General features: G+C 41.8%; 1 protein-coding gene across 26 annotated transcripts in view; it reads right to left on the bottom strand.

The window, feature by feature from the left end:
* KCNMA1 (potassium calcium-activated channel subfamily M alpha 1) overlaps positions 1-14,761 on the bottom strand; it is a 1,075,276-nt gene that overhangs the window by 645,519 nt on the left and 414,996 nt on the right. For all 26 annotated transcript variants that reach the window (XM_077259420.1, XM_077259433.1, XM_077259414.1 and 23 more), the window contains exon 3: positions 8,679-8,740. In XM_077259420.1, coding sequence (XP_077115535.1) covers positions 8,679-8,740 — 62 coding nt within the window. The remainder of the gene's footprint in view (positions 1-8,678; positions 8,741-14,761) is intronic.

The raw sequence follows: 14,761 nt of genomic DNA, 5'->3' as shown, positions 1-14,761 counted from the left end.
AAATCCAGACCTCCATGGGATATTCATTTTCATTTACATTGATCATGTTTATGTTTTATTGCTATCAAGTGTCTTTGAACAGTAGAACAATGTACCACAACTGCAGAGTCTGCTAAACTTTTCTGAAGGTCTTTCACAGTCATGCAGGGATCCTGATTTGCTTCTCTAGCAATCCTGCGAGCAGCTCTCACTGAAATTTTGCTTGGTCTTCCAGAATTTATTTTGACCTCTACTGTTCCTGTTAACTGCCATTCCTTAATTACATTCCAAGGAAAGGGCAACTCTAGAACAGTTTGCTATCTTCTTATAGCCTTCTCCTGCTTTGTGGGCCTCCACCATTTTTATTTTCAGAGTTGTAGGCAGCTGCTTATAAGAACTCATTGCTGCTGCTTTTTGACACAAAGAAAGAGGAGGCTGGGTTTTTATAAAGATGGGAGATTTGCATCACCTGGCCTTTCCTAAATGATGATAGTGAACAATCCATAATCCTAACAGGCTAATTAAGATCTGAAACCTTGGTCAAAGTTATCTGAGCACACAGACCTCCAAAGGTGCCCAAACCTTTGCACTGGCCAATTTTCCTTTTCGTAATTTTCAAAATAAAAAAATGAGAACATATATGTATTTTTTTTTTCCTAAAATACAAAAGAAATGTGTCCTTTTTAACTGTAGGCCTTTTAGAGATGATTTAATCTTCAACTTACCGTATATACTCGAGTATAAGCCGAGATTTTCAGCCCAAATTTTTGGGCTGAAAGTGCCCCTCTCGGCTTATACTCGAGTCACGGTCGGCGGGTGAGGGGGAGAGGGCGCTGAGGCATACTTACCTGCTTCCGGGGCTCCTGGCGCTCCCCCTGCCCGTCCCACGGTCTCCGGGTGCCGCAGCTCTTCCCCTGTTCAGCAGTCACGTGGGACCGCTCATTAGAGAAATGAATATGGACTCCACTCCCATAGGGGCGGAGCCGCCTATTCATTTCTCTAATCAGCGGTAACGGTGACCGCTGACAGAGGAAGAGGCTGCGGCACCGAAGACCAGCTGTCCGGGGGAAGGAGCGGGACGCCGGGAGCAGGTAAGTATGTCATATTTACCTGTCCGCGTTCCACACGCCGGGCACCGCTCTGTCTTCCCAGCGTCTCTCCGCTCTGACTGTTCAGGTCAGAGGGCGCGATGACGCATATAGTGTGTGCGTCGCCCTCTGCCTGATCAGTCAGTGCAGAGAGACGCCGGGACGGGACGCTGAGGAGCTGCAAGCAAGAGAGGTGAGTATGTGTTTTATTATTTTTATTGCAGCAGCAGCACAGCTTTCTATGGCACAGCTTCCTATGGCACATCCTATGGGGCAATAATGAACGGTGCAGAGCACTATATGGCACAGCTATGGGGCAATTATGAACGGTGCAGAGCACTATATGGCACAGCTATGAGGCAATAATGAACGGTGCAGAGCACTATATGGCACAGCTATCGGGCAATAATAAACGGTGCAGAGCACTATATGGCACAGCTATGGGGGCAATAATGAACGGTGTAGAGCACTATATGGCACAGCTATGGGGGCAATAATGAACGGTGCAGAGCACTATATGGAACAGCTATGGGGAAATAATGAACGGCGCAGAGCACTATATGGCACAGCTATGGGGCAATAATGAACGGTGCAGAGCACTATATGGCACAGCTATGGGGCAATAATAAACGGTGCAGAGCACTATATGGCACAGCTATGGGGCCAATAATGAACGGTGCAGAGCACTATATGGCACAGCTATGGGGAAATAATGAACGGCGCAGAGCACTATATGGCACAGCTATGGGGAAATAATGAACGGCGCAGAGCACTATATGGCACAGCTATGGGGCAATTATGAACGGTGCAGAGCACTATATGGCACAGCTATGGGGCAATAATAAATGGTGCAGAGCACTATATGGCACAGCTATGGGGCAATAATGAACGGTGCAGAGCACTATATGGCACATCTATGGGGCAATTATGAACGGTGCAGAGCACTATATGGCACAGCTATGGGGCAATAATGAACGGTGCAGAGCACTATATGGCACAGCTATGGGGCAATTATGAACGGTGCAGAGCACTATATGGCACAGCTATGGGGCAATAATGAACAGTGCAGAGCACTATATGGCACAGCTTTCTATGGTACAGCTATGGGGCAATAATGAACGGTGCAGAGCACTATATGGCACAGCTTTCTATGGTACAGCTATGGGGCCATAATGAACGGTATGGAGCATCTATTTTTATTTTTGAAATTCACCGGTAGCTGCTGCATTTTCCACCCTAGGCTTATACTCGAGTCAATAAGTTTTCCCAGTTTTTTGTGGCAAAATTAGGGGGGTCAGCTTATACTCGGGTCGGCTTATACTCGAGTATATACGGTATTTAACCATTCACAATAACAAAAATTTTGACTAGGGGTTCCCAAACTTTTACATGCCACTGTATGTACTTTAGTCCCCTAAGTGTATGTATACAAGATATATTTGCATACATCTTTAACCATTTTAGGTGAACGTGCAACTTTTTTCAATAAAAAAAAGAAACAAAACATGTTAAAGACAAAGTTAAAGACCTTTTATATTTAGATCCAAATTCGTACACCATGCGTCAATTTGAAAAATTTGGTGCAAAAAATGTAAATCATATAAAAGATGGCGAATTGACTTACATAAATGCAAATGATGAATTATAGGTCATTATGTTTAACTCCTTCATGGCCAATGACATATATTTACGTCATCGGCCTTGTCACTGCCTTTGATGCAGGCTCCCACACTGAGCCATCATCTTTTATCTTTTGTTAAATGCCGCTGTTTATCACGGACAGCGGCATTTAACCATCACCATCAGGAAGTGCATCATTGATCATGCCCATCGGCATGCCCGTCATGTGATCACGGGGTGCCAATGGGTTGCACTGACAGGCAGGGGTCTGCTGAAGACCCACATGTCTGTCATCATGATCCTCCTACATTCATAGCAGCTTCAAGCCTGCTATTGGTGATGTTAAATACAGTAAAAAGTAAAAAAGAAAGTTTTGTTCATTGTTCTACCTTTTGAAAAATAAAGTTTTCAGCAATAGAAGATAAGAATTAAAAAAAAAAAAAACTATTACTTTTGCCATGGAGAGATTACCAAAAATATCTGGATAGTTACAATCTCCTATGATCACTATGTAGAACTTTATTGAGAACAGAGACATCTGATGTAAAAAGAGTTCATACATATCTTCAGTCTGTGTTGACTATAATAAACACCTACAATAGTGTACTTTCTGTTATTCTCTCCTTGTATTCTTACCCAAACAGTTTCTACAGAGCTTGGATATCAGTGGAGATATAAGTTTTTCTAACATGCAATGCAACACCTCATCCGCTCTTGTTAATCCTGTTTCTAATAAATAAGTTGTAACCTTCAACAAATGTATTTCAATCATGTGTATCCTCCCACCAAGTTTCAGTGATGCCTATGACGCATTTGTATAGACACAGTTTAGTTTGTAGTTTGTTTCTCTTGAGCCTCTATTTTCATTCATAATATTTTGTTTTTGCCATTTATTTCCACTTCTAATAGCAAGGTTCTCAAAAGAATTTATTAGCTGTATATTTTTTCTTGTCCATATATTTCCCATCCCATGTTGCTCTAGTTTAAAGCTCTTGTGATGTGTAGAAAGGCATCTACCAATTATGTTTTTTTGTTGACTCCATGTCAAGAAATCCAAAATTTTGCTCTCGGCACCATTGAGATAGCCGCTTGTTCACCTGTACAATCCTGTTCAATCTCCTTTGTCCATTTCCATCCACTGGGAGGATGGATGAGAAGATGACCTGCTCTACAGTTCCTAGACTTTCCAGCCTAGTTCTTCAATATAGCTTCCAAGTCCTTTTATATTAGCAGACTTGGGTAGTCGTCTGTAGCACTGAAGAGTCCTGCTCCCCTGTTAGACACATCTTTGATTTGGGCACCTGGAAGACAGCACACTTCTCATGAGGTAATGTCCTTGGGGCATTTAGCGGCTTCTGTTCCTCTCAGTAGGGAATCCCACACAACCTTCACTCTCCTTTTCTTCTTCACATCAGCGCTTCTTTTTCTCCCTTCAAGAGGCTTCTGATTTCTTCGTGGGGTGTTTTTAGTGGGCAAAGCACTTTTAGATCTTCATACTTGTCCTGCATGAGAGCCAGGTAGCAGTTCCTCAGAGGTATGGGTACTGTCTGCCTCTTCATCCTCCTGCTTCTTTGTGTCACATTCTTCCATTTCTCTTCTTTTGCAGGTACATTGAAATGTGCTTCTCTTCAAACATTCTGAATAGTTATTTCTACTCTGTCATTTCCTTCTGCAGGAACACTGAAAAGTTCTTCTCTTGCAACATTCTGAAGAGATTCTTCTGCTCTGTCAAGGGAATCCTCATATTCTTTGATGAACTTCAGTGTAGCTGTTATCTCCTGAAGACTTTGCACTTTTTCCTCTAACAGCGTCAAAAGCTTGCATTTCTGGCACATAAAGTTTGTCTTTTCCTCTGGCAAGTCTTTCACTGCAGAAGTCAGAAATTAATCTAACAGCAAGTTCTAGAAAATATACGTATAGTTTTTCAGCAGCAGCATGGGAAAGACCTCGTTTATAAGGAAGCAGATAGGGAAATCTGTTACATAGACACGAAATTTAGATCAGTTTGTTACCTATCTGGTTCTCTGGTGTTTAATGTTGATCTGTCACCAGCAGTCAAAATGCAAACTGTATAGATTACTAAATAGATCTTTAAGACCTGATAAAGATGTTGCACTTACATTAAAACTCAAAGACAGAATGGCTGTATAACTCTTTATGAAATTTTAACTCAGTTTCCACCCATCTAAGCTCATTGACAGCTCCTGTGTTCCTCCTAACTTTGGGCAGGCACTGCAGTGACAAATCCTGTTTGCATGTAATACAGGTCCTTCTCAAAAAATTAGCATATAGTGTTAAATTTCATTATTTACCATAATGTAATGATTACAATTAAACTTTCATATATTATAGATTCATTATCCACCAACTGAAATTTGTCAGGTCTTTTATTGTTTTAATACTGATGATTTTGGCCTACAACTCCTGATAACCCAAAAAACCTGTCTCAATAAATTAGCATATTTCACCCGACCAATCAAATAAAAGTGTTTTTTAATACCAAACAAAAAAACCATCAAATAATAATGTTCAGTTATGCACTCAATACTTGGTCGGGAATCCTTTGGCAGAAATGACTGCTTCAATGCGGCGTGGCATGGAGGCAATCAGCCTGTGACACTGCTGAGATGTTATGGAGGCCCAGGATGCTTCAATAGCGGCCTTAAGCTCATCCAGAGTGTTGGGTCTTGCGTCTCTCAACTTTCTCTTCACAATATCCCACAGATTCTCTATGGGGTTCAGGTCAGGAGAGTTGGCAGGCCAATTGAGCACAGTAATACCATGGTCAGTAAACCATTTACCAGTGGTTTTGGCACTGTGAGCAGGTGCCAGGTCGTGCTGAAAAATGAAATCTTCATCTCCATAAAGCATTTCAGCCGATGGAAGCATGAAGTGCTCCAAAATCTCCTGATAGCTAGCTGCATTGACCCTGCCCTTGATGAAACACAGTGGACCAACACCAGCAGCTGACATGGCACCCCACACCATCACTTACTGTGGGTACTTGACACTGGACTTCAGGCATTTTGGCATTTCCTTCTCCCCAGTCTTCCTCCAGACTCTGGCACCTTGATTTCCGAATGACATGCAAAATTTGCTTTCATCAGAAAAAAGTACTTGGGACCACTTAGCAACAGTCCAGTGCTGCTTCTCTGTAGCCCAGGTCAGGCGCTTCTGCCGCTGTTTATGGTTCAAAAGTGGCTTTACCTGGGGAATGCGGCACCTGTAGCCCATTTCCTGCACACGCCTGTGCACGGTGGCTCTGGATGTTTCCACACCAGACTCAGTCCACTGCTTCCTCAGGTTCCCCAAGGTCTGGAATCGGTCCTTCTCCACAATCTTCCTCAGGGTCCGGTCACCTCTTCTCGTTGTACAGCGTTTTCTGCCACATTGTTTCCTTCCAACAGACTTACCATTGAGGTGCCTTGATACAGCACTCTGGGAACAGCCTATTTGTTGAGAAATTTCTTTCTGGGTCTTACCCTCTTGCTTGAGGGTGTCAATGATGGCCTTCTTGACATCTGTCAGGTCGCTAGTCTTACCCATGATGGGGGTTTTGAGTAATGAACCAGGCAGGGAGTTTTTAAAAGCCTCAGGTATCTTTTGCATGTGTTTAGAGTTAATTAGTTGATTCAGAAGATTAGGGTAATAGGTCGTTTAGAGAACCTTTTCTTGATATGCTAATTTATTGAGACAGGTTTTTTGGGTTATCAGGAGTTGTATGCTAAAATCATCAGTATTAAAACAATAAAAGACCTGACAAATTTCAGTTGGTGGATAATGAATCTATAATATATGAAAGTTTAATTGTAATCATTACATTATGGTAAATAATGAAATTTAACACTATATGCTAATTTTTTGAGAAGGACCTGTACATACACTATTGGGGTTCCACTCTGATTGCCAGTTCAAGTGGTCGCTCAAGTGACAGCTCATATGCGGCTTGCATACTGAAGCTAGTCTGTGTGACTGCACATATGGAAATTGTATATGAGTGACCCCATGGCAACTGCTCAAACAGGCAAGCAGAGTGGAATCCTATACAGTCATTGCTAAAAGCGAACCTGTGGTCAATCCTCAAAAAGCGGGTGGACTAACAAAAACACAAACTTGAGAGCCATCAGTCAGGATTTAGCTCAAAAGCTAATATCCAGCGTGTCAGGGTGAATTGTAGTAAAAGCAGTAAAAACTGACACACTAACCAAACCTAGGAGAAAAGTCACCAACATCTGTGAAGCGATGGCCGGGGGACCACCATGGTGCAGGAAGACTACTGTACATAAAATGAAATGCAAACAACAAAGGGTAGATTTATTGGAAGGCAAGGAATGAAGTGGATGAGGAAGATGCAAACAAGGGCATGCAATGGCAAAAGATAATTTACAAGAGTTATATTCTTTAGCTTGTCCGTAAAATAGCACTGTGCTCCAACTGTTACAGACTCAACATATGTTACACAAGTAAATGCAAACAATAAACAAAGAATTATGCTACTCTATGTATAACCTCCCTGGCCTTTACTAAGCAGGCCACACGGCTGCCGTGTTCTGACTATTGAAGCCTACACTAGGCCCTGACATGTGCACAAAACAGGAACAAACTCACGGTGATTTGGGGGAATCAGATCCTGTCCCGGGGGCCCCCAGCAGTCTAATAGGGTGGTGTGCATGGCTCTCTGCCAGTTGTCCCCAAAAAGGGGAGTGGTGACCTAAACAAGGGTGGAGCCTCAAAAGGTGATTTGGGTACCAGAGGGGGGGATATGTGATGCAGTGACCCCTGTTACAGCTAGGGGGCGCAGCATGTGGACACACCTGTGGGAAAACATTTCTCTGGAACTGGACATTGTATGACAGACTTAAAAGTCTTAATACTAAAAGGTAATTTTAAGGATGAAAGAGAAAGAAAAAATTGGGAATTCAAAATGATAAAGATGTTCAAATCTTTGACACTAGGACTCAATTTAACACCTGGATTTATGACCCACTACATGGATACAATTCACACCTCCACCAGACGGACTCAAGATAACTAAGAGCATCATTCCCACCACCTCTCCATTTGCAACAAAATGCCTAATTTGATTTCCTTGGCTTATCTTTAAGAGGCATCACACCTCCCACCTCATGAACAAATGTCCTACTGTAGTATCATTTAAATGTTGTGCTCCTTTCTTATTAATCTATTTGCTATCCTGCCTGAAGAAGGAGCCACTGTGCTCTGAAAGCTTGCAAACATCATTTTCTGGTTAGCCAATAAAGGTATCACTCCTAGAATACTTTTGTCATCATTGGGCATTGGATTTTCACATCGATTTTTCTGGCTAACATGGTACCACAATTTAATTTGTTATTGTACATCTTTTAAAGGAACTATTTCTTGCTATGTCATTTTCAGTAAGATCGCAGTTATACAATACTAAATTAACTCACATATTGCTGATTGGAATTTAGGTATTTTGCATGATATGCCTTCACAGATTTGTTATTCATGGATTTTAAACTGAAGCAGTTAACTTAAGAAAAGGCAAATAGCAAACTAGAATCTCAAGCATCTTGGCCAGATAATTATGGCCAGAGAAACCTTAAGGCTCCAAGTCAGTTTACAGGAGGGAGACACAGTGTGACATGGTGGGGACAGAAGAGAATAGTGATAAGTAGGTAATTATAATGCTAAGAGCACTTTCATCTGTTCTTTTCTTTAAGTAGAGAAATGTCACATTACCATTTTCAGGAAGAGAATTGTGGGAATGCATGAGTGACGTGTTGGAGGAAGTAACCATTCTCACTGTTATTTAATATAATGGACATTTAGATGGATGGAGTCAAAATAGTTTAAATATTTTAATGAAACAATTAGAGTTCATCTGAAATGTAAATCTGGGCCAGTCAATATGCAATATCACATGGTGGTGAATTACAAGTCCTCTTGCTATTCTTCTATTTTACGCAGGACAAACAATTACAGTATTCTTCAAACATAGAAACTTACTTGGATGAGTCAATGAAATATATCACCAGGGCCCCAATGCTCAGAGCAAAGACAGTAACTACCTGTGAGAAAAAAGAACAGCAGTGTTAGTATTCATAAGACTTAAAAAATAAGAACAATGTCTAAGGATGCTTTCACATTGCATTCAGCAGCCCGTTTAGGGACATAGACTATAATGGCACCAGCGGAGCGAACTGAGTTTCTGCCTCCAGTAGGCGTATACGCCTAAACTGATGAACAGCAGAGCGCAAGTTCGCTCTTCTGACGCCATTATAGTCCATGGCCCCATTGGTGCATATGTTCGAATCCCGTTTTGTAGGAAGTTTGGACATAAGCCCCGACGGGGGCCACTGAATGGGTGTCTGTATGCAATGTGAAAGCACTCTAAGTCAAACATGCATTTCAATGTATAGAACAAAGAAGTCATATAAATATATATGTGAATTGTATTATGGGTCGAGGCTTGACAAGCTTCACTATGACCACAGGTTACATTTCTGTACCCAGTGTGCTTCCTGATATCATAGGGACACTGTATTCCATAAAATATTCATATCTTATCTGTCATTTTCTGAACAATTCTACTAAAATAAAAGCTAGATTCTTAATCTTTAACCCCTTAACCCCCGTAGCTTTTTTCGGTTTTTCTTTTTCGTTTTTCGCTCCCCTTCTTCCCAGAGCCATAACTTTTGTATTTTTCCATCAATATGGCCATGTGAGGGCTTGGTTTTGCAGGAACAGTTGTACTTTTGAACAACACCCTTGGTTTTACCATATTGTGTACTTTGGCACTTTATGTGCACTAATATTATATTAATTATAGAGTACGTATTTGTGCAAATAAGTGGTTTCTTTTCACTTGCCTTTTCTTTCCGGTTTAGCGCATGCAGGGCTGCCCCGCTCTCTGACGCCTATACGAGTGGCCATTGGGAGCCAAGCGCATGCGCCGTCTCCATGATGGCCCGTGTTAGCTTGTGCTCCACGGCTGCGGGTCTATGCGTCTCGGCCACGCATGCGCAGAAGAAACCGGAACTATACTCGCTGCTCGCTGCACGGCACCTGGCACATTCAGACACACCTCCATAACAACTGTTGTTTATTGGCCAGTCACACTATAAAATCAGCCTCATCCCTCCCCAACACACACCTCCTGACGAAGAAGCGAAACGTGCGTTGGGGCGGCAGGGACGCTACACTTAAGATCTACTCCATGTAAGTGCTGCTAATTATAATCTTATTACATTGCCATCATTGATTCTGACAGGGTGTAATACCCCTACACTGTGTAGTTGATGTGCCTGTGTTTTGGATCAGTACTAATTATTTATATGCAGGCATTGTCTTGGAACAAATTGTTGTGTGAACTAGTAGTGGCAGTCCCTGCTTTCTAGCAGTTACCTTGGATACTTCCTGTTTTTGTATTTATTGTGTAATAAAATGTATGATATATTAGCACTATATACTGAGGTTCTCTTTTGTGTTTGATATATGATTCAGTTTTTTTGTGCTCCTGAGACTTGATATGGGTTTAGAGATATAGTCATATTGTGTACTAGAAAACTTCCAAACTTTGTAAAAAAAAGAAAAATTGTGCCATTTTCCGATACCCGTAGCGTCTCCATTTTTCACAATCTCGGGTTGGGTGAGGGCTTATTTTTTGCACGCCAAGCTGATGTTTTTAATGATACAATTTTGGTGTAGATATGATCTTTTGATCGCCCATGATTGCATTTTAATGCAATGTCGCGGCGACCAAAAAAACGTAATTTTATTTTGGCATTTATACTTTTTTTCTTGCTACGCCGTTTAGCGATCAGGTTAATCCTTTTTTTTATTGATAGATCGAGTGATTCTGAATGCATCAATACCAAATATGTGTATGTTTGAATTCATTTTTATTGTTTTATTTTGAATGGGGCAAAAGGGGGGTGATTTGAACTTTTAAATTTTTCTGAATATTTTCCCACGCTCGAGTTCATATGCGGTTATGCCAGCAGGGGGCACAGCACCACAAGTCTAGGTAGCTACGTTCCCCTTCTTCCCATTCATTCCCCAGTTTCTACAGGCAGGGGTGGCTGCATTAGCAGGTTCCTGGCTGTAAAATTATTTAACCCCTTCAGATGGATTTACATCGTGGGACGTGACTGAGCGCCGGAAAGGTATGGGATATTGTTGTTTTTTATTTTTCCTTTTTTACTGAACGAGGGTCATCATTTGGATTAAGAGTATAATAAACTATAAAAAAAAACATGTGTCTTTATTTCAATAAAATATTTTTTTCCTAATGTGTGTGTGTTTTATTAACCATTTACTACTATTGGATTAATAATGGATAGGTGTCTTATTGACACTTCTCCATTATTAACCTGGCTTAATGTCACCCTACAATAGCAAGGTGGCATTAACCCTTTATTACCCCATATCCCACCGCTACAGGGGAGTGGGAAGAGAGAAGCTAAGTGCCAGAATAGCCGCATCTTACAGTTGTGCCTTTTCTGGGGTGGCTGGGGACAGATGTTTTTAGCCAGGGGGGTCCTATAACCATGGTACCTCCCTAGGCTATTAATATCTGCCCTCAGTCACTGGCTTTCCCACTCTGGTGGAGAAAGTTGCGCGGGAGCCCACGCCAGTTTTTTCCTTGATTTAACCCTTTATTTTAACAGCTAGAGCCCCCAAAGTTTGCACACACACACTACTAACATTAGTAGTGAGGAATATGCAAAAAAAAGGGATATGAAAAGGTTTACTGTATGTAAACCATGTCTCATATCATGTCGGGTTTGGGAAGGAGATAGCAAAAGCCGGCAATTGAATTACCGTCTTTTTTGCTATCTAGCGCTGTATGAAATATATATATATATATATATATATATATATATATATATATATGTGTCTCACTGACATATATATATATATATATATATATATATATATATATATATATCTCCCTATACTATGTGTAGACATTTATTTGATCTATTCTATTCTAACCTGTCAGTGTGATTTTACTGTAAACTGCACTGAATTGCCGGCTTTTCGATAGAACACCGGTGCGTATTTCTCGCAAGTCACACTGATGGTCCATGTGTAATCCGTATTTTTCTCGCCCCCATAGACTTTCATTCACGGATTTTTTGCGCAATACGCTGACAAATGCAGCATGCTGCGATTTTCTACGCCCGTAAAATATGGCTGAGAAATATACGGCAGATAGGAGCTGCCCCATAGAGAATCATTGGTCCGTGTGCAATGCGTCGTTTTTGCGCCTCTCATACAGCCGTAAAACTCGCTAGTGTGACCCCGGCCTTAGACGTATAGAGAGAGACCTGTCTGCTTTGCAAAGTGGCGGATAGAGCCGGCAAGGACATACCTCTTGGACTAGTCACCTCGTCCCTGAGTGTTGTCCTGGGCTTAACACAGCATAAGTGAAGAGTGGCTAAAAGATCCTGTGAGGCAAAATGTAATTGTTCTGCAGATGGCTGTAATGGAGGTGATTCCACACGTGCTGTTGGTGGAAGCAGCTCAATAATGCCTGTAAGCTCTGGTGAGTCAGACGTGCAGGCATCGCGTATAAAGGAGTTCTTTTGCATGTTGCTCTCAGATGATTCTTTGGCGCTCTCGAGAAAACTAAGCTATAGGGGTATTCACTCTATGCTCTCACATGCAGGAGAACTTCATTGCATTCTCAAATTGACTTTGATCTTAAAAGTATACTGCACCAAAGGCACTTGGAGCAGCAACTATGGAAAGGGACACAACATGACCAAGGTTATTAGAGGACTGGGGGGTCTGCAATACCAAGATAGGTTATTACACTTGGGGCTATTTAGTTTGGAAAAACGAAGACTAAGGGGTGATCTTATTTTAATGTATAAATATATGAGGGGACAGTACAAAGACCTTTCTGATGATCTTTTTAATCATAGACCTGAGACAGGGACAAGGGGGCATCCTCTACGTCTGGAGGAAAAAAGGTTTAAGCATAATAACAGATGCGGATTCTTTACTGTAAGAGCAGTGAGACTATGGAACTCTCTGCCGTATGATGTTGTAATGAGTGATTCATTACTTAAATTTAAGAGGGCACTGGATACCTTTCTGGAAAAGTATAATGTTACAGGGTATATACACTAGATTCCTTGATAAGGCATTGATCCAGGGAACTAGTCTGATTGCCGTATGTGGAGTCGGGAAGGAATTTTTTTTCCCATGGTGGAGTTACTCTTTGCCACATGGTTTTTTTTGCCTTCCTCTGGATCAACATGTTAGGGCATGTTAGGTTAGGCTATGGGTTGAACTAGATGGACTTACAGTCTTCCTTCAACCTTAATAATAACTATAACTATGACGTAAGGGGTACACGTGACTCATGACCGCCTTTACTGACTTACAGTAAATGCCTAACCTTAATTACTTACTGCATCAGATCTCTCGTTAACTGCCTTATCGTAAGATCCCCTCCTGAATAACGACATTAACCAGATTTGGATTAAATGGCCACAACAGCCTTTTATTAAACATAAACACAACATGTAAACAATATCCCCCCAGGGAGTGGTGGTCTTCGAAGCCTCAAAAATAACCTTGCAGAAATTCAAATTGTGTACCTTGGCCTCCAGGCTTAGTCTTGCCTCCAGCCACTAAGCACCAGCTCGGAGGCAGATAATGACCAACCCGGCCAAACCAACCGATTACCAAATCCTTTAATCAGCCCCTCCACGGGCTGATCTACCACATCCACTCTCAATCCACTCCGGGGGAGTCCAGGACCACTAGAGGCCCCCCCGCCCTTAGAATCTGCCATTCCCCTCTTTCCACCAACTTCGAGGACCTCCCTCCCCTGCCTAGCTGCTATGACAAAAATTTCTCCTTTCCCTTAAACAAAAACATAACCTTAAAATAAACGCGATTAAACAAAATCGAAACAAGAAAAAGGGAGGGTGGGTGGGGATTTCAGCCACCGCCGGACCAGCAGGTGAGCGTGGCAGTTGCTGAGGTGAAATTGTCAGTTTCTTATCCAAATCACCCCCTCAGTAAGCTCCCCCTGCTTGCTCCTCTTTGACTCATCCAACCCCCCCTCTGTCCAAATTCAAAAGTACACAGCCCAAGCAAACTATTTAACCCCGACTTGCCCTTGCCCACCCTGAGGCTCTGCCATTCCCCGTGACCCCGTCATGCTGGCCTCCCTTGAGGGCCAAGGGCCCAGTACGGCCTTTCCTTGAGCTTTGCAGCTTACTGGGTGAATTTTTTGAGTGGTAGCGGTACACCCCCACAACTGGTCAAGCCTCCATGACTGGGAGCTTTGTCTGCTTCCACCACCATGCAGCAGTTGTTTCCTACACCTTCGTCACATCCTAGTCAATAGATATCAAGCCAGCAACAGGGCAGAGCACTGATTCCACACACTGCCCTCATTGTTGTTGTTCATGTAAAGCAAAGGGTTGGCAAGTGGTTTTACAGCTTAAAAGCATTAGTGACATAAGTCATATAGCGGACAAGTTTCTGCTGAGTATCAATCAGCCAATTTCATGGTTTCCCATGGACTACAAAGCTTTCTTTACCATAAATTCAATAAAATATTTAAGTGAAATCTCAGTATTATTCATTTTATATGCAGCTCCTAGACAATATAAAAAAAATCTTAAAAATGTTTCTAACTAGATTGTTACATTTGTAGCATGTAAGGCTGGAGTCACACTTGGCGTAAGACAATACGCCACGTATTATACGTCCGTACTACGGCCGTAATACGGAGAAATGTTCCCAAAATATTGAACCGTAGTCAGGGTGTTTCAGCGTATTTTGCGCATGGCATCCTCCGTATGTAATCCGTATGGCATCCATACTGCGAGATTTTCGCGCAGGCTTGCAAAACCGACATCTAAGGGATTTATGTGCTCAAATGTTCGGGAAAACATATATACAGTATATATATATATATATATATATATATATATATATATATATATATATATATATATGTCATTGAGACACATATATATATATTCTGTATTTAGATTTCATTCAGCGCGATAGCTGTGAAAAGTCGGTAATTCAATTGCCGGCTTTTCATTTCTCCTGCA

Source organism: Ranitomeya variabilis, chromosome 4 (assembly GCF_051348905.1).
Source record: "Ranitomeya variabilis isolate aRanVar5 chromosome 4, aRanVar5.hap1, whole genome shotgun sequence".
Taxonomy (NCBI): domain Eukaryota; kingdom Metazoa; phylum Chordata; class Amphibia; order Anura; family Dendrobatidae; genus Ranitomeya; species Ranitomeya variabilis.
Note: the sequence above shows the minus strand (reverse complement) of the source record. Positions and strands in the feature narration are given on the sequence as shown.